Here is a 25,199-nt window from a genome sequence, read left to right on the forward strand (position 1 = left end):
GCGAATGTGTTTATGAGATTTGGTATGTCTCACCCCAATTCCTTCACTGTGAAATGTGAATGTCTAACTGTTTTGTTGTTTGTGTGTTGTCGTTTAATGGGATGGAGTTGTTGAAGAGTAAGGAGGAAGGGGCGGGGTAAAAAGAGGGTAGAGAGAAAGAGAGAGTCTCTACGTATTAATTTTTATTTTTTGACTTTTTTGTGTGCCACATGTCGCCCGATGAGTTTTTTTTTTGCTTACAGGAGCGACATGTGGCACACAAAAAAGTCAAAAAATAAAAATTAATACGTAGAGACTCTCTCTTTCTCTCTCCCCTCTTTTTACCCAGTCTCAACTTACAAAGCCATGTTTACATTCCTGAAGTGAAATGCCAAAATTGAAATGGGTTATAGTTTAGATACAAGCTAGCTAGGAACATAGATTTGACAAAATAAACCCATCAAAATGCTCAGATGGAAAGAGGGTACACTGCACTAAAATCTAGCATTCAGTCATGTTGCCATGTTGGTGCTTGATATGTAAACTAGCAAAAGAAACCAGAGTTGTCATTGTCGAAATTAAGGGAGTAGCTGAAAGGGTTGTAGTGAAAGCGGCTAAAGGAAGACCTCTTATTCCTGGCTACTTGCCTTCTTCTCATCTCAGCACAAACCTTCCAAAACAAGCTTCTGGACCTTTTCTTCCCACTTTCGAAAACAAGCTTGAGTTGGACTTCACAATAGGCTAAAGATACCATTTCAAACAAAGAAATCCACAAAGTCTAGCTTGCGGGCGGGATGATTCAGCTCTTGCCTATACCATATCCAAATAAGAACCAGTGAGAAATATGTATTAAAGAATTAAAATTGGAAGAAAAAATAAAACAAAAACTTAAACTTCATTTATATATGCCTGAATATTGGGAATGTCCTGTTGGATTATGTACTCCGATGGTCTTACGGAAGCTTGCAAATTAACTTCAGAATTTTAATTTTACGATGTTTAGCTTAACAATCATATTTTAGTATAGATCGGATAGAATTAGCAAACCTGTGAATTAAACAGAGAGTGATTAAACGACATCATTGGCATGCTTGGGGGTCCATGTTGATGAAATGGAAAACTTTGAGCCATTGACAAATCTGGATACATACATCTATTTAGGGGATAGTAACCACTTGGACCATTAATTGTAGATGTTTGGTGTTTACTAGACAAGGACTTGATGATTTGTGTGATAGGGAATGCTTTTGACTTTTTTGTGTGCCACATGTCGCCCCTGTAAGCACTGTGAGCGTCGGAGCTGTGAGCAAAAAAAAAACTCAATCAGAACAGGCACAAGTTCGGATCTAACATACAATTTGAAAGATCCCCTCTGCCCTGCTGATGACACATTCAGCTTGCTAGAGAGTGGGCATTCCCATTAAAATGTCTGTTTGCCCATCTATATCTACTGAAACTAAAACTCATACATCGAGATATAATAGAGTTCCTAAGGGCTATCATAGTCCAATTACATTCAGGCTCATTGATTGCCTTGATAACCTCCAAAAAATCTCTTTCAAATGCAAACTCTCTACCTTGTAAATGTTCACCTATCTTTACTGCCACCTCTGCCACTTGTATCTCGGCTTCCATGGCTTTGCTAGCCTTGAACCTCTAGAGTGCTGCTCCTACTATGTCTCCTTCACTATTCCAGACAATGCTTCCTGCTCCGCTCCAGCCCATCCAGTTTCCCTGTAAAGGTAGCATCAAACCTAATTATAATATACTCATTAGGAAAAATTGAAAAAAGGTTATCCAGATTTATGTCTAAAGATAGAGAGAAAGCTAGTGTAAGGAGCATCTTCTCTGAATGGTTGATAGCATTTGTCTGCAACTGACTGGATCCTCCTTAGAATCCTCTCCCTATTAGCCACCTTCTTCTCAAACTGCACTAATTTCTCATATAATATGCATCAACATACATGCTTGAGTACTAGCAAAAGCATTGCTATCATTCTTACTGGGTATGTCAGTTGAAGAAAGAAACTCATATATTCTAACTTGAGATACGTTTGTATGTCCTTGCATAAACTTTTCACTTTGTTATGAGACCTGCGTCCTGACTTCTGAGTTTGGAGGAACCTATGGTTTTAGAAAAACCTGAATACGGAGACTAGAAGAAACTACAAATGGGTCTTGAGATCCAACATCTCTAGACTTGAAACAAATCTTTTTTACGTTGACATAGACAAAATATGGCATGATAAATGAAGGATTACTAACGAATTCAAAAATCTTAGTGCTTTGAGAATTGAGACGATTTCAAGTTTCAAAATCGGTAGAGCTCTCCACGCAAGTGCTTGCCTCACTCGACATGGTTATCACCGCACTTAAAATCAATTCTTAACGGTGTTATGGACTTATGGTACAATTAGGTACGAGATAACATTACAACAAATAATACAAGCACTATCTAATCCAGGATATTCATTGTGATCAAACCATTTTCCATGTTAAAAGGACACTCATATTCACCAAACAATAAACCACAACTATGAGAACTAGTAATTCTACAATAAAATTAATTAACGAAAAAAAACTGCAAGCAAATTAAATAAATAAAAGAAATGTGTGCTTCTTGTGCTCATAAAACAAAAGTACATAATCTATCTAATAAAACAGGGAAGTGTGGGGCCCAAAGGGCCCGATCCAACAGCTGCAATTCAGTTTCAACAAAATATGACATGGCGAAAAGAGCGGCTCCCAGCTGGTATGTTGCTTCATTCCACAACATCTGGATCCATGCGACTCGACTTTCTTATTTTTTCAACTATTGGAATCTACTACCAGCGGACAAGAATAAGCTATGGATTGCAGACCAGGTATTAAAGTCTTAGACTCTTAGTAAACACTAAATGGTGTGACACATGCGATGAGTAGTTTTTATCTAACTTTTTGTTCTATCAGGTCTCCAACTCTTGGTTCGCTGTTCCTACAAGAGGGAACGACTCAGCATTGTTTTCAAGTCAGGCAAAGATGGTGAAGAAAGTAGTGAATACAATGCCAGCTCATTTTCAGGTCAGTTACAAGGAAAATGGCCCCGCCAAAAACAGCCTAATTCTCTGCAGTTCTGATGTTTTCTATGTTCCCCGACGCTTTTTGGGGGACTTCAAAGATCTGGTTGGTCTGGTGGGAAATTTAGAGATCCATCACAAGTTTGCCATACCCATGTTCTTTTTGGCCATGGATTCACCGCCTCACTTTGACTCCGTGTTCAATAAAATGATCTATCGGACAGATATTCCTTCCAAAAACTCTTCAAGCATTTATTCGGCTCTAGCACCCGCTGTGCATCCATGAAGTGTGGCTAATGAGCCTGATTTCATAACGCTGGTTAGAATCATGGCAGAAGGTGACCCTTTCAGATTATTGTTGGCTTGTGTATGCGTGTCACTGAATAACTGGTTTCATTGTTACAGCTATGGCAATATGGCTCTCTTCTATCCTGGTCTAAACCAAACGGAGCTCGCTCTACGGCATATGCCCCGGGACATTGCTCCTACAAAGTTTATCATGTGGTCCTGATCATCCTGACGTGGCTGCAACTTTCATAAATGTAGCTATGATGTACAAGGACATAGGAAAAATGAATACAGCTCTTCGTTATTTGCAAGAAGCCTTAAAAAAGAATGAGCGCCTTCTTGGTGAGGAGCATATTCAGACCGCTGTATGCAATCATGCTTTGACCATGCTATCAGCATATTTATGGTTTTTTTAATCAAGTGACTGAAGTTTTGAATTCTTGGATGATGGAATTTTCTTTATTTATGGTTTTGGCACTTTGTTTATGTAGTCCGAGAAAAATGAGCTTCGTGATGAGAAGCAAAGGCTGAAAGCAGAGAAAGAGAAGCTGGAACAGCAAGTTAAAGCCATGACTTCTCAGCCAAGCTTCATGCCTCACCCTTCTGCCATTCCAACTGCATTTGCTCCTCAAGCTCAAGCACCTGGCAACAAGCTGATGCCATTCATCGGCTACCCTGGAGTTTCCATGTGGCAATTCATGCCACCTGCAGCAGTTGATACCTCACAGGATCATGTTCTTTGCCCTCGGGTTGCTTAAAATGGCATTCTTCAATGACTATGTTAATTGTTATCTGTGTGACTGTTAATTGTTTAAAGTCAAATACTTGATTAGTGGATGATGACTGCTATTAAAAATGGTTGAACTCCTATTTTAGTTTTTGGGTTTATGTGGATCATTTGTAAATGCTAATAAGGAGATTTTGACTTCAGTTATTGGGTATTGACATCTTTTGGAATTTTTCAGCAAAAAAGGACATCTTTTGGAACCATCTACAACTAATTTGTTACTGAGTGGTTTTGGAGTAGGCGAGTAGTCTGATACTCAGATGTGTTGCTCCCTTTCTATCTCTGTTTTAGGAGCATCTTCATTTGTATATTTTGGCATAGAGCAGTCTGACATATGTCCTACAGTCACAAAGTTTCCGTATAAACTTCACTTCACAAACATCAGAGAAATGTTTTTATTCCCATATGAACATTATTTTGCTTCACATAACCTTTTGCTGCTTGGTACATAACCTTTTGTTGTTTGTGATGACTTGGTACATAGTTCATGAACAATGGAGATCAAGTAATAATGGCAGTGAATGCATATGCATTTGAATTTGCTAAACCGGAATATGTAAACCTTCTTTGACAGTCTTCTGTTGTCTCACGTCAAAGCCTTTAAAAACATGATTTTATAAGATTGCAAAGGGCATCTACAGTCCAGACTCCAAACAACGAGAATCAAATAGAATGTAAACGTATTATGAAACACCTAAACCAAAACATTTTATTCGAAAAGCAATTGCACCTTATCTGTTAGGAACTGATCACTCAAGTCACCTCTGCTTATTCTTCTTTTTCTTTCGATAATCAAGTTACCAAGTAATGTTTTGGTGTAAATATGTACATGGGCATGCAAAGGTTCTAGGTAGCGTGCGTTGAAGGCATGGCGAGTTGTTCAGTGCCGTACGGCACGGGCAAACCCTAGTTGACAAACAAAGCATAGTGTTGACGTTTTAAGCTCAATTCACGCCCAACGAATAACATTGACTTTCTGAAACTCGAATCTGATATCCCTGAAACATTAAAACACCAAAAAGAGGGAACGCTAATTATATAGATCGAAACTGACCTTGGTACAACTTCAAAAGTTCAGGAGCTCTGTCCTCATACTTGGCCACATATTTCTGGATGAACTTGGCATCAGTCAGATATAGTGCACTAGCGAGATTTCCATCTTTCTCAAGTAAGCTCTTCGAGATCAGAAACTCAATTACATTCAACCTCGGAATAATCCGCTTATACAAGCTAAGACTGAATACTTTTGGGTTTTTGGCAAGATGTTCAGCCTCCCAATTCTTTCCGTTCATGAAAAAATCTAATCCAATCCTAAGTTTTTCCTCTGAAATAGCCATGCACGTAGGGTGGTTTCTAATCGCCAAACGAATTTCCACATCTGACCAGCCAAAACTTCTAAAAATTCCCATTTTCACTTCTCGCTTAGCCTTACACACACATGACACATCACGAACAGCATAGACAAACATTTTGCTGGAAGGATCAAAACCCATTTCAAGAACTTCTTTGACCAAGTCACTAAAATTATCATTTCCTAGCCCACATCCTCGATTGCCAATCAAGATTAGTTTGGCGATACTAGAATCTGGTACACCAAGATCGCGCAAGATCTGAACTTTGGGCTCCAAATGTTTCTGAGGATCCAAACGAAGAAACTCAATACTACCCCCTTTGATTATTGCTGAAACTACATTCTCTTCTCTTGGCAATAACGTCTTGAGCAGTTGGAAACACGGGATGATCGTGTTTTCTAAACTGGAAAGTAAAACGTGATAGCATTTTGTAAGGAATTGACATATGTCAGTGTCAGAAAAACCAAGCTGTTTGAGATATTGAATTTTGGGTTCAAGGGTTTTGTTTGGATTGGACAAGAGAACCACAGGGTATCTACTGATGATAGTTGTGATTTGAGCATTGGTAAATTCATATTTTTGGAAGAGCTTCAAAACTGAGTCAGGATTAGTTGTTCTCTCAAAGTGAACTGTTTTAGCAGCTTTAAGAGCTGCTTCAGTGGAGAGACCACACGAGTTTTCAAGATAAGAAACTGTTAACGAGGATGAACAATCATTTTTAGTACACTTTGAGAATGGTTTGGAGAATGGGTTTTGTATATAGACGAAACGCGTATTCAGATTTCTACCTCTATTGGCTTGAAACAACAATTTTCTACAAACAACTAAACAAGACATTGGCATACTATGAAGAGCAAAGGAACTACAAGGGCTTTAGAGACGTTAAAGGGTTTTGCAAAGTAAAACAAACGGTTTTGGCTGAGGATTTGAAGAAGACTCGAGAAACAAGTTTGACAAGAAAACGGCCAATTATTTTGTTAAACCCTTGGCTTACTGAAAGGTGTGAAACAACTACCGATATATTGTGGTTAATGAACTTAATGCACCGCAAAATCGATATCTACCGAAATTCCGAACTCTTAAATTGTCGATATATTTGTCACCTATTTTCCTTTCAGATTTTGGGTTTAATTTCTCTCACAAAAAAATCGTTATATTAAACCTACCCGTATGCGAATAAACTAACAAAACACTCCTCTTTTCTAAAATAAAATAAACTGACAAAAATACCTCCGAAAACTATCCCAACACGACTGTAAACAACCCTAGTCTCTCTTTCATCTTTTTCACATTTGAAATTTTTTCCTCACACCATAAACCCTCGCCTCTCTTTACTCTCTCTCTATTTGCCGACACCACCATAAACTCTCTTTATATCCCCACAAAAGATTACTCAAATCTTTTGAAATGAAAAAACTTATAATTTACTTATTTTTCTTACTATTTATGGTAGATTATTGATTGGTACGTATTCTTCCACCTCCTCAAGGAAGTGGTGAAGCTAATTGGATGTTCTCCACCAAAGTGTCTATATTTCTCATCATTTGAATAGGTAAGCATCTTCCATATAATTTAATTACTGAAGTTGAATGTGTAGTTTGTGGTTAGTTTGAATTCTTGTATTTGCAGACTAAATTCACAAAATCTCTGAAGATGTAGTCCGTAGTTACTCTACATTCTTATATTTGCATAGTAGTTTTAGTCTTGAAGTTGAATGTGTCATCTGTGGTTACTCTTCATTCTTATATTTCCATAGTAGTTTCAGTTTTGAAGTTGAATGTGTAGTCTGTGGTAATTAGTTTGCATTCTTATATTTGCAGACTAAATTCACAAAATCTCTGAAGATGTAGTCTGTGGTTACTCTGCATTCTTATATTTGTATAGTAGTTTTAGTCTTGAAGTTGAATGTGTAGTCTGTGATTAGTCTGCATTTTTATATTTGCAGACTAAATTCACAAAATCTTTGAAGATGTAGTTTGTGGTTACTCTGCATTCTTATATTTGCATAGTAGTTTTAGTCTTAAAGTTGAATGTGTAGTCTGTGGTTAGTCTGCATTCTTATATTTGTAGACTAAATTCACAAAATCTCTGAAGATGTAGTCTGTGGTTACTCTGCATTCTTATATTTGCGTAGTAGTTTTAGTCTGCATTCTTAAAATCAAACCTTCAAGTTCTATAAGAGATGGAGATAAAATTGAGAAGATGGCTTCTCCAAAAACTACGAACAAACCAAATCTTGTTAACATCAGTTCAAGTTTTCATAGTTTTGCAATTTCAACTTTAGATTTTTTATGTTTGTATATGTAGTAGTTTTACTATACATTTTTATATTTTCGTAGTTATTTTTACTCTGCATTCTTAAATTTGCATAGTATTTTTTATTTGCTTTTTCATGTTTGTGTAATGTGTGATGGTAATTTTACTTTGCATTCTTAACTTTGCATAGTATTTGTACTTTGCATAGTATTTTTACTCTGTATTCTTAAATTTTACTTTGCATTCTTAGATTTGCATAGTATTTGTATTCTTCATTCTTAAATTTGCACATTATTTTTTATTTGCTTTTTCATGTTTGTGTAATGTGTGGTGGTAATTTTACTCTGCATTCTTAATTTTGCATAGTATTTTTACTCTGCATTCTTAACTTTGCATAGTATTTTCACTCTGCATTTTTAACTTTGCATTCTTAGATTTGCATAGTATTTATACTCTGCATTCTTAAATTTGCATAGTAATACAATTCTACATTTTAAATTTTGCATAGATGATCTTTGTTATTATAACAGAATGTAAACAAAAAGAAGTCGTACAAGACATTTAGATCTTTGATATGAGGAAGAGCTTGTGGAAGCAATTGAGACCGGAGCAAAGAAGTTTGTGCTTCATTGAGATTATCTGCCACAAGGCTGCGTGAATGGGGTTTTAGGGTCTCCGCTGCTAACAACCGCCCACCTAATCCTAAGTGAATTCCATGTCTTGGGAAATAATTGTCGTCTCTAAGCTTGGTTTAGTTTTGATTAGATTAGGAAGTTTGTTTGCGTAGACATATATGATGGTATATTTGCTTGTTTATTATTGATCTACAAGTAGAACCAAGTTGTATCTATACAAGTGGTTAATATGAAGTTTTAGTTTCCTTGAATGCGTTTTTTTTTTGCAATGAGTAGTTTAATTAAAATTAGAGCTCGACATAACTGACGAATTTAATGAATCAAATCCCGGTGACCTTTACAGAAAGGTTAAAGGTTGTGCTAAATCTGGTGAAAGAATCAGGAAGCCAGATAACCTTGCCACTTATGCCCAATTGTATAAACTTCTGCAATTTGTGTTCCTGGGTATTTGCACTACAATTCCTAAATATAATAGTGAACTTGTGTTATACTGCTTCATTCTAGATGCCACCGATACAAGATAAACTTTAGTGATTGTGTCTACATCTTACATCTTCGTAGAGAACAACTTTTATACTTTACATTTACATATATTATGTCAGGTGTCAGGCAATTTTTATTACCAAAAAGTTACTATGTAAATTTAAGTTTTTATAAGTCAAGTTACTATGTAAATATCGATTTACATATATAATGACTATGTAAAAATACATTTACATATATTATGTCAGATGTCAGGCTAATTTCATCCGGCACGTAAAAAACCCACTTTCATGTCAAGCATCTCAACCACTTGAAGCCTCTTATCCCAAGCTGCAAAGTCATCTGAAGAGTTATTAAGATTGCTAGCCTTTATAGCATCAACATCGTCCAAAGTCTCAATAATAATTCTCTTGTAGCCATCTTCCCACCGACCACTTCTAGAAGATTATCGTGAAGGATGCCATGCATTTTGACATTAGTAGAGTTCATAGTACTTTTCATGAATTAAAAAGCCGCAACGTAAAATTCTTATGCAAAAACAAATTTTCACATAAAACTACTATGCAAAAATAGATTTGCATAGAAAAATTAGTTTGAAAAATTAAATTTGCACTATGAAAAAAATAATTTACATAGAAAAATTGGTATGCAAAAATATATTTACATAGAAAAACGAGTATGCAAAATTAAATTTGCATATAAAGTACTACTTATGCAAAAATAAATTTACATAGACTAACTAGTATGCAAAAATAAATTTGCATATAAAAACGAGTATGCACAAATAAATTTACATAGGAAAACTCATATGTAAAAATATATCTACATAATGGAATTTATAGTGAGAATACATTTGCACACTGAAAAATTAAAGGAAGAAAGGATAAAAGATAGAACAAGAGAAAAAATAGAACTATTTGTTCAAACCCACAAGTTGAGATGACATCATCAAGTCTATTCAATTAATTTGAAGAAGATTGATACCCAATAATAAGATGAAATTGAAGAATATCTAAAACAGTTGAAAAAAATTAGTTGATAGATTCAAAATCAAATCTTTCAAACAAACCAAGCTCCTGTCTAGAAAAAAAATTGAAGGTGATTGAGAGAGAGATCGAACCAAACCTATCAAAATTGATTACTGATAAAAATCGAGTGTGATTGAGAGAGAGATTAGAAGTGGAAGTTTGTTTCTTCAATGGCGAAACAAGAACATTACTGTTTCGATGTTATTCAATCGGTGCTCTTCATTTTAATTTTTTTCTCGTAATCCTTGGTGTTCTTTAATCTTAAATCTCTATTTTTGTATTCCCCCATATATGAAAGGGTAAAAAGGGAAACAATTTTGGTTAGTAGATTAAAATTAGACCGGGTTTAATTATTTTCACAAAAACAGGGAGGTTATTTGAAAAGAGGGGGGGTTTAGTGGGTCGAGGCGATTTGAGGGTGGTTTAGTGTAACGGGTTCTGAATGAGGGAGGTGAGCCTCATTTCTTGATTTTCCTTTTTGTCTGTTTTATATATCGGGATATTTCAGTTAGTACTATTTTTTTTGGAAAGAAAATATATAGGCTTTTAAGAGCATTCCCAATGCAGATGTGACAATATTCACCTCCAAATAGTCAAAAACATTTGCCCAATGCAAAGGTGAATATCAAGGTAACTATTTTCCCAAGTCAAAACGAGAATGAAACCTTCAACTGAGATAATAGTTGAGTTAGGGATTTCGGACGGAATGTTTTATTCCATCTCATGTGTTTTTTTAAATTTTTTCGATTTTTTTTTCGGATGGAATGTTTCATTCCGTCACGCATGTTTTTTCGGTTTTTTTTTTTTAACTTCAGACGGGATGTTTTATTCCGTCCGGCACGTTTTTTCGATTTTTACATTCAGACGGAACCAAACATCCCGTCCGAGAATGATAGTCACCTTTACATTTGGCAACCTCACCTTGCTTTTCACCAAAACGGTTTAAAAGAGGGGAAATAGAGCTGACGTGGAGGTGAATAAGAGTGCCTTGCATTGGGAATGCTCTAAAGAATCACAGGCACCAAGTTTGGATCTAACATACAATTTGGAAGATCCCCTCTGCCCTGCTGATGACACATTCAGCTTGCTAGAGAGTGAGCATTCCCATTAAAATGTCTGCTTGCCCATCTATATCTACTGAAACTAAAACTCATACATCGAGAAATAATAGAGTTCCTAAGAGCTATCATAGTCCAATTACATTCAGGCTCATTGATTGCCTTGATAACCTCCAAAAAATCTCTTTCAAATGCAAACCCTCTACCTTGTAAATGTTCACCTATCTTTACTGCCACCTCTGCTACTTATATCTCGGCTTCCATAGCTTTGCTAGCCTTGAACCTCCAGAGTGCTGCTCCTACTATGTCTCCTTCACTATTCTAGGCAATGCTTCCTGCTCCTTGAACCTCCAGAGTGCTGCCCCTACTATGTCTCCTTCACTATTCTAGGCAATGCTTCCTGCTCCGCTCCAGCCCATCCAGTTTCTCTGTAAAGGCAGCATTAAACCTAATAATAATACACTCATTAGGAAAAATTGGAAAAAAGGTTATCCAGATTTATATGTCTAAAGATAGAGAGAAAGCTAGTGTTAGGAGCATCTTCTCTGAATGCTTGATAGCATTTGTCTGCCACTGACTTGATCCTCCTTAGAACCCTCTCCCTATTAGCCACCTTCTTCTCAAACTGCACTAATTTCTCATATAATATGCATCAACATACATGCTTGAGTACTAGCAAGAGCATTGCTATCATTCGTACTGGGTATATCAGTTGAAGAAAGAAACTCATATATTCTAACTTGAGATACGTTTGTATGCCCTTGCATAAACTTTTCACTTTGTTATGAGACCTGCGTCCTGACTTCTGAGTTTGGAGGAACCTATGGTTTTAGAAAAACCTGAATACGGAGACTTGAAGAAACTACAAATGGGTCTTGAGATCCAACATCTCTAGACTTGAAACAAAACTTTTTTATGTTGATATAATATGGCATGATAAATGAAGAATACTAACGAATTCAAAAATCTTAGTGCTTTGAGAATTGAGATGCTTTCAATTTTCAAAATCGGTAGAGCTCTCCACGCAAGTGCTTGCCTCACTTGACCTGGTTATCACAGCGCATAAAATCAATTCTTAACGGTGTTATGGACTTATGGTACAATTAGATACGAGATAACATTACAACAAATAATACAAGCACTATCTAATCTAGGATATTCATTGTGATCAAACCATTTTCCATGTTAAAAGGACACTCATATTCACCAAACAATAAACCACAACTATGAGAACTAGTAATTCTACAATAAAATTAACTAACGAAAAAAAAACTGCAAGCAAATTAAATAAATAAAAGAAATGTGTGCTTCTTGTGCTCATAAAACAAAAGTACATAATTGACAAACAAAGCATAGTGTTGGCGTTTTAAGCTCAATTCACGCCCAACACTCCTCAATGACATTGAGTTTCTGAAACTCGAATCTGATATCCCTGAAACATTAAAACACCAAAAAGAGGGAACGCTAATTCAGAACGGACCTTGGTACAACTTCAAAAGTTCAGGAGATCTGTCCTCATACTTGGCAACATATCTCTGGATGAACCTGGCATCATTCAGAAGTAGTGCACTAGTGAGCATTCTGTCTTTCTCCAGTAAGCTCTTCGAGATCAGAAACTCAATAACATTCAACCTCGGAATAATCCGCTTATACAAGCTAAGACCTAGTACGTTTGGGTATTTGGCAAGACGTTCAGCCTCCCAATTCTTTCCATTCATGAAAAAATCTAATCCAATCCTAAGCTTTTCCTCTGAAATAGCTATGCACGTAGGCTGGTGTCTAATCGCCAAACGAATTTCTTCGTCTGACCAGCCAAAACTTCTAAAAATTCCCATTTTCGCTTCTCGCTTAGCCTTACACGCACTTGACACTTCACGAACAGCATAGACGAACATCTTGCCAGAAGGATCAAAACCCATTTCAAGAACTTCTTTGACCAAGTCACTAAAATTATCATTTCCTTGCGAACATGCTCGATGTCCAATCAAGATTAGTTTGGAGATACTAGAATCTGGTACACCAAGATCACGCAAGATCTGAACTTTGGGCACCAAATGTTTCTGAGGATCCAAACGAAGAAACCCAACACTACCCCCTTTGATTATTGCTGAAACGAGATTCTCTTCTCTTGGAAGTAACGTCTTGAGCAGTTGGAAATACGGGATGATCGTGTTTTCTAAACTGGAATGAAAAACGTTATAGCATTTTGTAAGGAATTGACATAAGTCAGTGTCGGAAAAACCAATCTGTTTGAGATATTGAAGTTTGGGTTCAAGGGTTTGGTCTGGATTGGACAACAGAACCACAGGGAATTTACTGATCATAAATGTGATTTGAGCATTGGTAAATTCATATTTTTGGAAGAGCTTCAAAACTGAGTCAGGATTAGTTGTGCTCTCAAAGTGAACTATTTTAGCAGCTTTAATAGCTGCTTCAGTGGAGAGACCACACGAGTTTTCAAGATAGGAAACTGTGAACGAGGATGAACAATCATTTTTAGTACACTTTGAGAATAGTTTGGAGAATGGGTTTTGTATATAAACGAATCGGGTATTCAGATTTCTACCTCTATTGGCTTGAAACAGCAATTTTCTACAAACAACTAAACAAGACATTGCATACTATGGAGCAAAGGAACTACAAGGGCTTTAGAGACGTTAAAGGGTTTTTGCACTATAAAGATTTAAAGTAAAACAAAGATGGGGTTGTTAGGGCATCATCAATGGGGCCTGGATACGGGCCTCTATCTCCAAATTTAAGGGACCTTAGCGAAAAACTGCTTCCGATCCGGCCCCTAAATAGGCCTCCAATTTAACCATCCTAGGATTCCTGGATATATGTCTTCATTTCTATGGATGTTTATAAAGGACCTGAAGCCCAAAGCCTAATTGAAACTTTGCACATGACCTTCACTTAATTCAGCATGTGACTTACTTTTTGATTTTCGGTTTTGTTTCTAGGGGTGGAACTTGGGTTGGGTTAGCCCAAGCCCGAATTTTGTTAGTCCTAGGCTAACATTTCAAATATGTGATCTAGGCTTAGTCTTGTAAAATCAAAACCCTATTCAGTTTCGGGTTGGATTTGGGTTAGAGTATCAAATAACCGAAAAACTCGAGCCCGTCTGATATATGTACGTATACATTTCATTCTTTCTATTTTGTTATATTGTTTCCTTATAAGGACTAGCCTCTTTGTACGTGTCTCCGCCACGTTAACAATCCCCGATTTTATTTTATTTTTCATTAATTTATGGACTGTTGAAGCCTTCATTTTCTTTATAGGAGTTAGATAAAAAGACAAAATAAAAAAAATTAAACAAAAAATGGCATGAGTTGTAATATTTGTGTTTGGCAAGGGGTAAAATCGAAAAAAAAAATAATGGCGTGATGAATTTACCGTTAACAATCCCCGATTTTATTTTATTTTTCATTAATTTATGGACTGTTGAAGCCTTCGTTTTCTTTATAGGAGTTAGATAAAAAGACAATAAAAAAAATAAAACAAAAAATGGCATGAGTTGTAATATTCGTGTTTGGCAAGGGGTAAAATCGGAAAAAAAATTAATGGCGTGATGAATTTACTGTTGAAGCCCTCGTTTTCTTTATAGGAGTTAGATTTATTCTTGTCAAAAATAAGGTTCAGAATATCAATTTAAGAAAGAATAATTAAATCAATTAGGTTAGTTTCTCTTTCAAATAATCAAATCCCTTTTATTTAGTTAGAATATTGAATTATGGTGTGATTTATCTCTTAATTTATTTATTTAACAATGAAAAGGCATTGAGTTGAACCTTTGGGTGATGACACCAAAGGTCTGGGGCTCGAACCCCACGAGCATCAAAGAGTTACTGATCTCATTTAAAAACATGCTTGCTAAAAAAAAAAAGGCATCGAGTTCTTCATTGTTTAACATTGAAACCAACTTGACCAACCCGATCCAACCCGACCAATTCGAGTTGGGATTGGGTTGAAAATTTACAGACCGACTAGGACTTGGTCCCGGGCTCGAGTTGAAACATTTGGAACTCGGGTTGGGCTCAAGTTAGGCCTCAACCCGACCCAACCCGCCCGAGTTCCACCCCTACTTGTTTCACATGTTATAAAGGACTAAAAGGAGCAGTCATCTTCTCTGTTGGAACACCCATCAATATAGTCATATAGAGTTTTAGCTCCTTCTTATTGCCCTCCAAAACGCTGACGTGGCCCTCTAAAATGCTGACATGAGCCTGGGTTTTAAAGGCCTGCATTGGTGATGCCCTTAGCTCCTCCTTATTGCCCTCCAAAACACTGACGTGGCCCTGGGTTTTAAAGGTCTGCATTGGTGATACCCTTACCCTCCAAAACGCTGACGTGGCCCTCCAAAATGCTAACGTAGCCCTAGGTTTTAAAGGCCTGCATTGGTGATGCCCTTACTCGTTAGATTTCTAGTTAAAGTCACTAAAAGCTAAACATAACATACGTACCAGAATAGAAACGGTTTTGTTGAGGGATTTGAAGAAGACTCGAGAAAGAAGTTGGACAAGAAAATGCCCACTGATTTTGTTAAACACTTGGGTTTATTGAAAGGTCTGAAACAACCACCCGATATATTGTGGTTAATGACCTTAAATTGTCGATATATTTGTCACCTATTTTCCTTTTTCCTTAGATATATATTATAGGTGTACCCTCTTGGCTCTATTTTTTGAGCGTTCACAGAGTCTCCAATATTTATAATACTCTTTGGCTAATTACAAAAAAGTAGGAGACAAATAAGATAAAATCAGACAAATAAGGAATTTCCAACTTTGGGCTGGACGTTTATACTCTTTTTATTTCCTTGATTTTCAAGGTGGTTAAGTTGTCAAAGTTAAGAGCGTATCTCCTTTTTTTTTTACCAAGACAAGCAGCAAAATACTTTTCAAGACCAAAAGAGATATGTTCTAAGCTAGGGTATCCTATGTTTAAGCCCTTCTATGCTAGAGAATATGATTTGAATGAACTCATATAACTATATAATCTTCATCAGTAGATTTAAGAGAAGGCATGTCCCACAACAAAAGTAGTAAGTAAGAATTTTTATGCATGCCCTTCTGCTAAAAAGACCCTTAGTCCCGTGAAATAGACTATACATGTACATGAATTAATATTGGAGATTTAGCAAAATAATAATAATAATCTTGGAGGAGAAAAAAAAAAAATCTTCTCGACGGTTTGATTACCAAGATATTAAATCACGACAACAACAAACGCTCAGTAGTAGTACTCTTATGGAAAACATGTTGAACTGCATGATGCCTACATGGGATGATGAAAAGCCCCATTTGATATACAAAACACAAACTGTGGTTCAAGAGGCCGGTGGACGATTCATCGATGCTGCATTTTCAACCTCTCGTGGTTTCTACACTCTTCTCTTCCACAATAAATCCATCCCCGAACCTATCGTAGTTTATGCGCTCATCCGACTTCCAAGGGCGTTCCCCAAGATTACTCTAATCATGTCCTCTTGATGTAAAACCTCCTTCTCCAACAACAGCTCGGCAAAATCTGAACCACATGCTTTTTATGCTCGCTCCTCTATTAGTCTACATCAATAAGAAACCACTGAAACAGAAAATTTCACTGAAGAACTCTTATGAAGTTTTCAATCCTCTTTAGTTTTCTTTAAAGGGAGATGGTTGATTTGGCTGATTGCTTCTACACGACCATTGACTTTTCCGATTTCGTGATTGGCTGATTGCTTTTATGAAATAATGTTTATCACAGAGATAGGATTTGGTTGAATTTCATGAGTAATCACCTCCCTAAATGTTCCATGTGCTTATTAAAAATAGCCATTCTGAAAGTATCCTACAGCCATTGAGCTCCAAGAAATCACATCTCGGTACATAGTATCTTCGAAGACAGAAGCAACATATTGAATTGAATAATATTTTGTGTAAACAGATAGAAGAGCATTTCTAATCCTTCTTTCAGGATCCAATCTGTTCCTATAGGAGTAGCCATGGATTTTTGTATCATTTCTTTACAATTATCAAGCTACACTAAAGATATTGATGGCAGGGAGAACACTTGCTAAGGTTACGACATTCGGCTTCAAGCCCAGATCCAACATGTCAATGAAAATGCTCACGACATCACTAGACATAGTATATTGAGCAAGAGAAGAAACAACCCCACTATATGTAACTACATCTGCGTATATTGTATATTGTATGCTATCCTAAAAAAAACCGTTTTGAGCATAGCTATAAATTAGAGTATTCCACGCCTTATTTTCTCTTCGGGCTTGAGATTTTTAGCACTAGATGTTGGTATTCTCCTCTTATAGAATTGAAGGCATCACAAGTACACATAATTTGGTTATAAACTTCAGTTAATAGTGAAAATGATTCATGTTTGTCGTCTTTACCGCTGGCCATGTATGACTTTTTATTTGATGGGATTTGCTTGCTATGGTTTGAATAGATTTAATGATAGTTTTGGATATCTAAATAGGGCTAACAATATATTGTCAAAGTTAGAATCAGAACCCGCCCTTGACTTGCTTCAGCATGAGCTAGCAGCTTAAACGAATACCACAACTTCAATTATTGCAAGTAGCGAGCTTAGTGTGCATGATAGGAAATTAGCCGAAGCTATTGAATAATAAAAACACACGTTTATGTTGCATTGTTGATTAATAAAGATGTTTTGCCACATTGTTTGTAGGCATTGGAAATATATAAAGCTCAATAAGGAGATGATGATTCAGTTGAGGTTGTCCATTTAGGCGTCTTTTTAAAGTTGTATATAAGAATTGAGGAAACGAGAAAGCTTTGGAGCATAATCAACTGTCTCATAAGGTATTTAAGAATTGGGGACTGAGTGCTAATGTGCAGAAGTTGACGTTGTTAAGTTGGGGAGGTTTGATGACGCCATTTGTATAATTCTTATTAGCAAAACACATGAGAAGAGTATGGCTAGAGTCTAGAGCTATGACACTTATTGCTATTTTAGAGTCCCTCTATAACCACAAAAAATTTCGAGCTTCTAAGAAGTGTCTTACAAAGGGGTTTGATTTATTTTGAGTGTTTACTTACAAGGTTTTAATCATACTAAGATTTGTGCCGCGAGATATTGAACTAACCTAAAAAAATAATTAAGTTAAAATGAGAAAATGGGTAACTAATATCAAAGAATAATTAACTGAAAATCGGAAACTGGATGCAACTACACTGAAATAACCTAAAAAAAAAATTAATGGAAAATTGGAAACTGGATGCAAATGCATTGAACTATGTAACCTCAAAGAATAATTAACATAAAATCGTAAGCTGGATGGAATTGCAGTGAACCTCAAAAAATAATTAATGAGAAATTGGAAATTGTATGTAAATGCATTGAACTAACCTAAACTAACCTCAAATAATAATTAATGGGAAATCGGAAACTGGATGCAAATGCATTGAACTAACCTAATTAACGGGAAATCGGAAACTGAATGCAAATGCAACAAACTAACCTCAAAAAACAATTAACGGGAAATCAGAAACTGGATGCAACTGCATTGAACTAACCTAATTAATGAAAAATTGGAAACTTGATGCAAACGCAACAAACTAACCTCAGAGAACAATTAACAGGAAATCGAAAATTGTAAGCAAACTCATTGAACTAACGTCAAAGAATAATTAACAAAAAATTGAAAACTTGAAGCAACTACATTTAACTAATCTTGAAAAATAATTAACGGGAATTCGAAATCTATAAGCAAATGCATTGAATTAACTTCAAAAAATAATTAAAGGGAAATCGGAAACTGGATGCCATTGTATTAAACTAACCTCAAAATATTACTCATAGGAAATCAGAAATTGGATGCAACTGCATTGAACAAACTTCAAATAATATTTATCGGGCAATCAAAAACTTGATGCAAATGCATTTAACTAACCTCAAAAAATAATTAACGTGAAATCGGAAACTGGATGCAAATGCATTGAACTAATATCTAAAAATAATTAATTGGAAATCGGGTTCAATCTGGTCGCAAATGTATTGAACTAACCTCAAAGAATAATTAAAGAGAATCAGTAATTGGATGAAACTAACATTTTTTTTTTGCATGGAACTAACCTCGAATAATAATTAACGAGAAATCGAAAACTATATGCAAATGCATTGAACCAATCACAAAGAATATAGAACGAGATATTCAAAACTGAATGTAACTGCATTGAACCAACCTCAAATAATAAATAATGGAAAATCTGAAACTAGACGCAACTGCACTGAACTAAACTCAAAAAATAATTAACGAAAAATTGGTTTGGATGTAAATGCATTGAACTAACCTCAAAGAATAATCAATGGAAAATCAAAAACTGGATACAAGTGCATCAAACTAACCTCAAAGAAAGTTGAAAATTGGATGCAAATCCATTGAACTAAACTCGAATAATAATTTATAGGAAAACGAAAACTGGATGCAAATGCATTGAATTAACCTAAAAAAATAATTAACGGGAAATCAAAAATTGGATGAAATTGCATGGAACTAACTTTTTTTTTTTCTTAACTAACCCCAAAGAATAATTAACGTGAAATCAGAAACTGGATACAAATGCATCAAACTAACCACAAATAGCAATTAACGAGAAATCAGAAACTGGATGCAAATGTATTGACCTAATCTCAAATAATAATTAATAGGACATCAGAAACTGAATGCAAGTGTATTGAACTAACCTTAGATAATAATAATTAACCTATAAATCATGACTGTATGCAAATGCATTAAACTAACCTTAAAACGAGAAATCGGATACTGGATGCAAACACAACGAACTAACATAAAAGAATAATTAACGGGAAATCAGAAACCTGATATAAATGGAACGAACAAACCTCAAAAAATAATTAATGAGAAATCGGAAACGGAATACTAATGCGTTAAACTAACCACAAAGAATAATTAATTAACGGGGAATTGTAAACTAGATACAAATACATTGAACTAACCTCAAATAATAGTTAACGAGAAATCAAAAACTGGGTGCAAATTCTTTGAATTAACCCGAAAGAATAATTAAAAGAAATCCGGAAACTCGATGCAACTGCACTAAACTAACATAAAAAACAATTAACGGAAAATCGAAAACCGGATTCAAGTATGCAACTGTATTGAACTAATCTCAAAAAATAATCAACGGGAAATTTGAAACTAGATGCAATTGCGTTTAGCTAAACTCAAATAATAATCAATATGAAATCAGAAACTGTATGCAATTGCATTGACCTAACTCTCAAAGAATAACTAACGAGAAATCAAGAACTGGAAGAAATTGCATTAAACTAACCTAAAGAAAATCACCGAGAATTCTCAAAAATTGGATGCAAATGCATTAAATGAACTAACCCTATTTATTTATTTATTATTTTTTTTTGTATGGAACTAACGTCAAAGAATAGTTAATGTGAAGTCGAAAACTGGATGCAAATGCATCAAACTAATCTCAAAGAATAATTAACGTGAAATCGGAAACTGGAGGCAAATGTATTGAACTAACTGAATTGAAAATAATAATTAAAGAAAAATCGAAAACTGGATGCAACTGCATTGAACTAACTCAAAGTATAATTAAGGGGAAATTAGAATGGATGCAAATGCATTGAACTAACCTCAATGAATAATTAACGGGAAATAAAAAAATTGGATACAATTGCGTTGAACTAACCTAAAAACATAGTTGTATTATATGTAGTTGGAATGTTCGACAAATATAGTTTTGTATTTAAAATAGTGTTTATCATATATATATATCTATTTTCGTATGATTGAAAATGACTTGGTATTTAAGTAGCTGAAGTATGATCTTTGCCTTATTGGACATTCTAACAAAAATTTAATCAAATTTCTATTATGTAACAACAAATAGAAGTCGAAAGATTTTACCAAAGTTGTGCTCTATCTTTTTATAGAGCATGGGGTTTTCACGTTATAAGAAATTTGGATGTGTGATCAATATAACATTTATATATCTTATAACTGTGCATAGTTACAAATATTTTTCATAATAATTTAAGAATAACTTAATATAGTGGCACATGTTCGTAGGACGGGTTCGAAAGCTAGTTCTGTTTTATATATCAGGATATTTCAGTTAGTACTATTTTTTTTGGAAAGAAAATATATAGCATTAAAGAACCACAGGCACAAAGTTTGGATCTAACATACAATTTGGAAGATCCCCTCTGCCCTGCTGATGACACATCCAGCTTGCTAGAGAGTGGGCATTCCCATTAAAATATCTGCTTGGAGACGTTGGAGTGCTTGCCCATCTATATCTACTGAAACTAAAACTCATACGTCGAGATATAATAGAGTTCGTAAGAGCTATCATAGTCCAATTACATTCAGGCTCATTGATTGCCTTGATAACCTCCAAAATATCTCTTTCAAATGCAAACTCTCTACCTTGTAAATGTTCACCTATCTTCACTGCCACCTCTGCTACTTGTATCTCGGCTTCCATAGCTTTGCTAGCCTTGAACCTCCAGAGTGCTGCTCCTACTATGTCTCCTTCACTGTTCCAGGCAATGCTTCCTGCTCCGCTCCAGCTCATCCAGTTTCCCTGTAAAGGAAGCATCAAACCTAATTATAATACACTCATTAGGAAAAATTGGAAAAAAAGTTATCCAGATTTATATGTCTAAAGATAGAGAGAAAACTAGTGTTAGGAGCATCTTCTCTGAATGCTTGATAGCATTTGTCTGCCACTGACTTGATCCTCCTTAGAATCCTCTCCCTATTAGCCACCTTCTTCTCAAACTGCACTAATTTCTCATATAATATGCATCAACATACATGCTTGAGTACTAGCAAGAGCATTGCTATCATTCTTACTGGGTATGTCAGTTGAAGAAAGAAACTCATATATATTCTACCTTGAGATACGTTTGTAAGTCCTTGCATAAACTTTTCACATTGTTATGAGACCTTCGTCCTGACTTCTGAGTTTGGAGGAACCTATGGTTTTGGACAAACCTGAATACGGAGACTTGAAGAAACTACAAATGGGTCTTGAGATCCAACATCTCTAGACTTGAAAGAAAACTTTTTTACGTTGATATAGACAAAATTGAGATGCTTTTAAGTTTCAAAATCGGTAGAGCTCTCCACGCAAGTGCTTGCCTCACTTGACCTTGTTATCACCGCGCTTAAAATCAATTCTTAACGGTGTTATGGACTTATGGTACAATTGGATAAGAGATAACATTACAACAAATCATACAAGCACTATCGAATCCAGGATATTCATTGTGATCAAACCATTTTCCATGTCAAAAGGACACTCATATTCGCCAAACAATAAACCACAACTATGAGAACTAGTAATTCTACAAGAAAATTAATTAACAAAAAAAAAACTGCAAGCAAATTAAATAAATAAAAGAAATGTGTGCTTCTAGTGCTCATAAAACAAAAGTACATAATTGACAAACAAAGCATAGTGTTGGCGTTTTAAGCTCAATTCACGCCCAACACTCCTCAATGACATTGACTTTCTGAAACTCGAATCTGATATCCCTCAAACATTAAAACACCAAAAATAGGGAACGCTAATTATATAGATCGAAACTGACCTTGGTACAACTTCAAAAGTTCAGGAGCTCTGTCCTCATACTTGGCCACATATTTCTTGATGAAGTTGGCATCAGTCAGATATAGTGCACTAGCGAGCTTCCCATCTTTCTCAAGTAAGCTCTTCGAGATCAGAAACTCAATAACATTCAACCTCGGAATAATCCGCTTATATAAGCTAAGACTGAGTACGTTTGGGTATTTGGCAAGACGTTCAGCCTCCCAATTCTTTCCGTTCATGAAAAAATCTAATCCAATCCTAAGCTTTTCCTCTGAAATAGTTATGCACATAGGTTGGTTTCTAATTGCCAAACGAATTTCCTCATCTGACCAGCCAAAACTTATAAAAATTCCCTTTTTCACTTCTCGCTTAGCCTTACACACACCTGACACTTCCCGAACAGCATAGACGAACATCTTGCTAGAAGGATCAAAACCCATTTCAAGAACTTCTTTGACCGTGTCACTAAAATTATCATTTTCTTGCCAAAACCGGTCATCTTAAACTTGTCGGTGATATCAATCCTTCTTTGAACAGTTCACCTACTTCTTACCTTTTTTCCCATTCTTCCCAAACTTCTTGCCCTTCCCAGGTTTGCTTTTCATGTACGAGATTTTACTGGCCTGTTGCTGTCTTCTCTTGCGAACTTGATCCGGATTTTTAATTTCCGAAGGCACATGCGCATTGGGAATACCGTGCTTCTTGCCCCCTTTGTAATTTCTGTTACCTCCTCGCATTTGACGGTCTCCTATAAAATAGAAGAACGGTCACAACACAATCTTTTGATTGTGCATCACAATAATATGTTGTCATTATAGACACTTGCAAAAGTCATTACAGAGTTTTCTCAATTAAATATGACCAGAAGGGCACAATTTGCTTCCAAAAAATTACTGGCAATTATTGGCACCAAACCTTGCATTACTGAAAAGTTGCTATTGATTTCAGCATGCTAATGGACACCATAAAATAAAGAGCTTGCTATAAGAGATTACGTGAGAAAAGATAGTTACACGCAAGAAAGATTATTCATGCAAATTTCAGGCAGAAAGTACAAGTTTACATGAAATGAAGATTGTTTCTAATTCATAACCAATACCTGAAAAGCCTCTGTCACCTTCTGAACTCCCCCCTCTATAGTTTCTATTATCACCTCGCATTTGACAGTTTCCTATAAAACAGAAGAACGTCACAGTAAATTAAATGAATGTCACAAGGCAATCTTCTGACTTGCATGACACCCGATTGCGGTCAATGTAGAAAGTAATCAAGTCTACATGAATGAAGATTGTTTCTAATTCATAAACAATACCTGAAAAGCCTCTGTCCTCTTCTGAACGCCCCCCACTATAGTTTCTATTATCACCTTGCATTTGACGGTCTCCTATAAAACAGAAGAATCGCAGTAAATTAAATGAATGTCACAAGGCAATCTTCTGAATTGCATGACACCCCTATGTGGTCAATGTAGACCCCCGAAATCATCATTACAGAGTTTTCTCAATTAAGTATGACCAGAAGGGCCTATTTCCTTTGCAACAAACCATTGGCAAGTATTGGCACCAAACCGAGATTTATTGAAAAGTTGTTATTGATTTTAGATTGCTATAAGAGAGTCCTTAAGAAAAGATGACATATGAATTAACAGAGATGATATAAACAAGGAAAGCAAGAAAGAAGTCAAGCCTACACGATTGAAGATTGTTTCTAAATCACAAAGAATACCTGAGAAGCCTCTGTCAACTTCCGAATGGCCACCATCAGAATCTGTTCCCCTAAGAGATACCTTATGGTGTGAACGTTCTTTCCACCGCTTATATATTCCAGTCTTGGTAGATTTAACTTTCGAGCCACTCTCTGTCTTGACCTGCACAAAATGTAAAACATCTTTTCAACAAACATGTATGGCCAAACAGTGAAACTTTGTGATCTTTTATAGTCTTATTTACCCCGAAAGTTTGTATCCATATAAAGTAATTAAAACCAAAAGCAGACCCAAAGAAGAGAGACACTATAACCGCAAAGTCCCACCTAAACACCTTCATTTTCCACTGTACATCACAACCAAACAGATACTCAACACACACAATAGGCCTTCAGAGATACTAATTCAGTCAAAAACATTGCTACCCTTGACGCCTGGATGCCCCTATTTACTTGAATTTCATATCCGAACATAAGAACAAACCATATTTAAGACTAAGATCAGGGTATAAAACCATACCTTTCCACTGGCAGTCACACGGTCATTGTCGTTTAATTTAATGTACCTCTTGCGTTTCTGTTGACAAAATAATAATTCAAGTTATGTTACAGAATCCCTGAGGAAAAATAACCAATCAAAATAGCGTTGTTGGGAATCAGGAGTACCTTATCCCAATGATAGTCAGATTTCTGCTTTTGCAAACCAGTGCTATCATATGCAACTAGATCAAGAACAGCAGCATCCAACCTATAACAATCAAGTAGATGTTTAAACAGGACACATGATCAAAAGAAGTTATCTTTTTCCCATTTTAAGCACAAAAGTGAACTTTCCACTCAAGTTTTAAGACTATGAATTACTATGGTCATAGTGGGTTTGAACCTAAAGGAAGTTGCATTAAATGTTTTACCTGCTTGATCCAAATCCTTCGTTACCTCTTACCGAGAGTCCTGCCTCGAGATG

General features: G+C 35.7%; 4 protein-coding genes across 14 annotated transcripts in view; 1 reads left to right on the forward strand and 3 right to left on the reverse strand.

The window, feature by feature from the left end:
- Nucleotides 1–25,199, reverse strand: part of LOC147490723 (putative DEAD-box ATP-dependent RNA helicase 29) — a 62,870-nt gene that overhangs the window by 33,593 nt on the left and 4,078 nt on the right. Inside the window, exons 2-9 of one of the 4 annotated variants that reach the window (XR_015198152.1) lie at nt 25,147–25,199; nt 24,902–24,983; nt 24,756–24,812; nt 24,257–24,398; nt 23,844–23,915; nt 23,631–23,702; nt 22,533–23,279; nt 21,022–21,520 (exon numbers count right to left, since the gene is read on the reverse strand). Coding sequence is in view for 2 of the 4 variants with exons in the window: in XM_086565147.1 (XP_086421273.1) it covers nt 23,074–23,279; nt 23,631–23,702; nt 23,844–23,915; nt 24,257–24,398; nt 24,756–24,812; nt 24,902–24,983; nt 25,147–25,199 (684 nt within the window). In the remaining 2 variants the exon portion in view is untranslated. Of the gene's footprint in view, nt 1–21,021; nt 21,521–22,301; nt 23,280–23,630; nt 23,703–23,843; nt 23,916–24,256; nt 24,399–24,755; nt 24,813–24,901; nt 24,984–25,146 lie in introns of those variants that run through there. The other 3 variants (XM_086565147.1, XM_086565146.1, XR_015198151.1) reach the window with 3 other exon arrangements.
- Nucleotides 349–6,459, reverse strand: LOC147490728 (transcription termination factor MTERF8, chloroplastic-like). Of its 2 annotated transcripts, XR_015198150.1 has the most exons (4): nt 5,165–6,459; nt 1,557–1,713; nt 1,027–1,279; nt 349–789 (listed from the first exon to the last, which is right to left on the reverse strand). XR_015198150.1 is itself a non-coding variant. In XM_086565144.1 (2 exons), the coding sequence occupies exons 1-2, from the start codon at nt 6,303–6,305 to the stop codon at nt 1,667–1,669; spliced, it is 1,188 nt and encodes a 395-aa protein (XP_086421270.1). In that variant the 5' UTR covers nt 6,306–6,459; the 3' UTR covers nt 1,337–1,666. The 2 variants fall into 2 exon arrangements, 1 of the variants encoding a protein (XP_086421270.1); XM_086565144.1 differs by lacking the exons at nt 349–789; nt 1,027–1,279 and having other exon boundaries at nt 1,337–1,713.
- LOC147490729 (transcription factor ILR3-like) lies at nt 1,767–4,253 on the forward strand. Of its 4 annotated transcripts, none has more exons than XR_015198153.1 (4): nt 1,767–2,843; nt 2,929–3,039; nt 3,441–3,688; nt 3,815–3,955. XR_015198153.1 is itself a non-coding variant. In XM_086565149.1 (3 exons), the coding sequence occupies exons 2-3, from the start codon at nt 3,584–3,586 to the stop codon at nt 4,079–4,081; spliced, it is 372 nt and encodes a 123-aa protein (XP_086421275.1). In that variant the 5' UTR covers nt 2,632–2,843; nt 2,929–3,583; the 3' UTR covers nt 4,082–4,253. The 4 variants fall into 4 exon arrangements, 1 of the variants encoding a protein (XP_086421275.1); XR_015198155.1 differs by having other exon boundaries at nt 1,784–2,843; nt 2,929–3,373; XR_015198154.1 differs by having other exon boundaries at nt 1,787–2,843; nt 2,929–3,354.
- Nucleotides 10,904–13,589, reverse strand: LOC147490730 (transcription termination factor MTERF15, mitochondrial-like). 4 transcript variants are annotated; one of them, XM_086568670.1, is made up of 3 exons: nt 12,403–13,589; nt 11,878–11,968; nt 10,904–11,350 (listed from the first exon to the last, which is right to left on the reverse strand). In XM_086568670.1, exons 1-3 carry the CDS (start codon nt 13,535–13,537, stop codon nt 11,290–11,292), a joined length of 1,287 nt encoding a protein of 428 aa, XP_086424796.1. In that variant the 5' UTR covers nt 13,538–13,589; the 3' UTR covers nt 10,904–11,289. The 4 variants fall into 4 exon arrangements, with proteins under 4 accessions (XP_086424796.1, XP_086424795.1, XP_086424798.1 ...); XM_086568669.1 differs by having other exon boundaries at nt 10,904–11,370; XM_086568672.1 differs by lacking the exon at nt 11,878–11,968 and having other exon boundaries at nt 12,403–13,587.

Source organism: Coptis chinensis, chromosome 6 (assembly GCF_015680905.1).
Source record: "Coptis chinensis isolate HL-2020 chromosome 6, ASM1568090v1, whole genome shotgun sequence".
NCBI classification, from domain to species: domain Eukaryota; kingdom Viridiplantae; phylum Streptophyta; class Magnoliopsida; order Ranunculales; family Ranunculaceae; genus Coptis; species Coptis chinensis.

Bases quoted from the DNA above. Each gene is read 5' to 3' on its own strand.
- LOC147490729 (XM_086565149.1), top strand. From the start codon at position 3,584: ATGATGTACAAGGACATAGGAAAAATGAATACAGCTCTTCGTTATTTG. The intron at 3,689-3,814 runs GTATGCAATCAT...TTGTTTATGTAG, and splicing joins AGGAGCATATTCAGACCGCT to TCCGAGAAAAATGAGCTTCG.
- LOC147490728 (XM_086565144.1), bottom strand. From the start codon at position 6,305: ATGCCAATGTCTTGTTTAGTTGTTTGTAGAAAATTGTTGTTTCAAGCC. The intron at 1,714-5,164 runs GTCAGTTTCGAT...CTACCTTTACAG, and splicing joins ACTTTTGAAGTTGTACCAAG to GGAAACTGGATGGGCTGGAG.
- LOC147490730 (XM_086568669.1), bottom strand. From the start codon at position 13,537: ATGTCTTGTTTAGTTGTTTGTAGAAAATTGCTGTTTCAAGCCAATAGA. The intron at 11,969-12,402 runs GTCCGTTCTGAA...TGTGATAACCAG, and splicing joins ACTTTTGAAGTTGTACCAAG to GTCAAGTGAGGCAAGCACTT. The intron at 11,371-11,877 runs GTTAGTATTCTT...TATTATTATTAG, and splicing joins GCACTAAGATTTTTGAATTC to GTTTAATGCTGCCTTTACAG.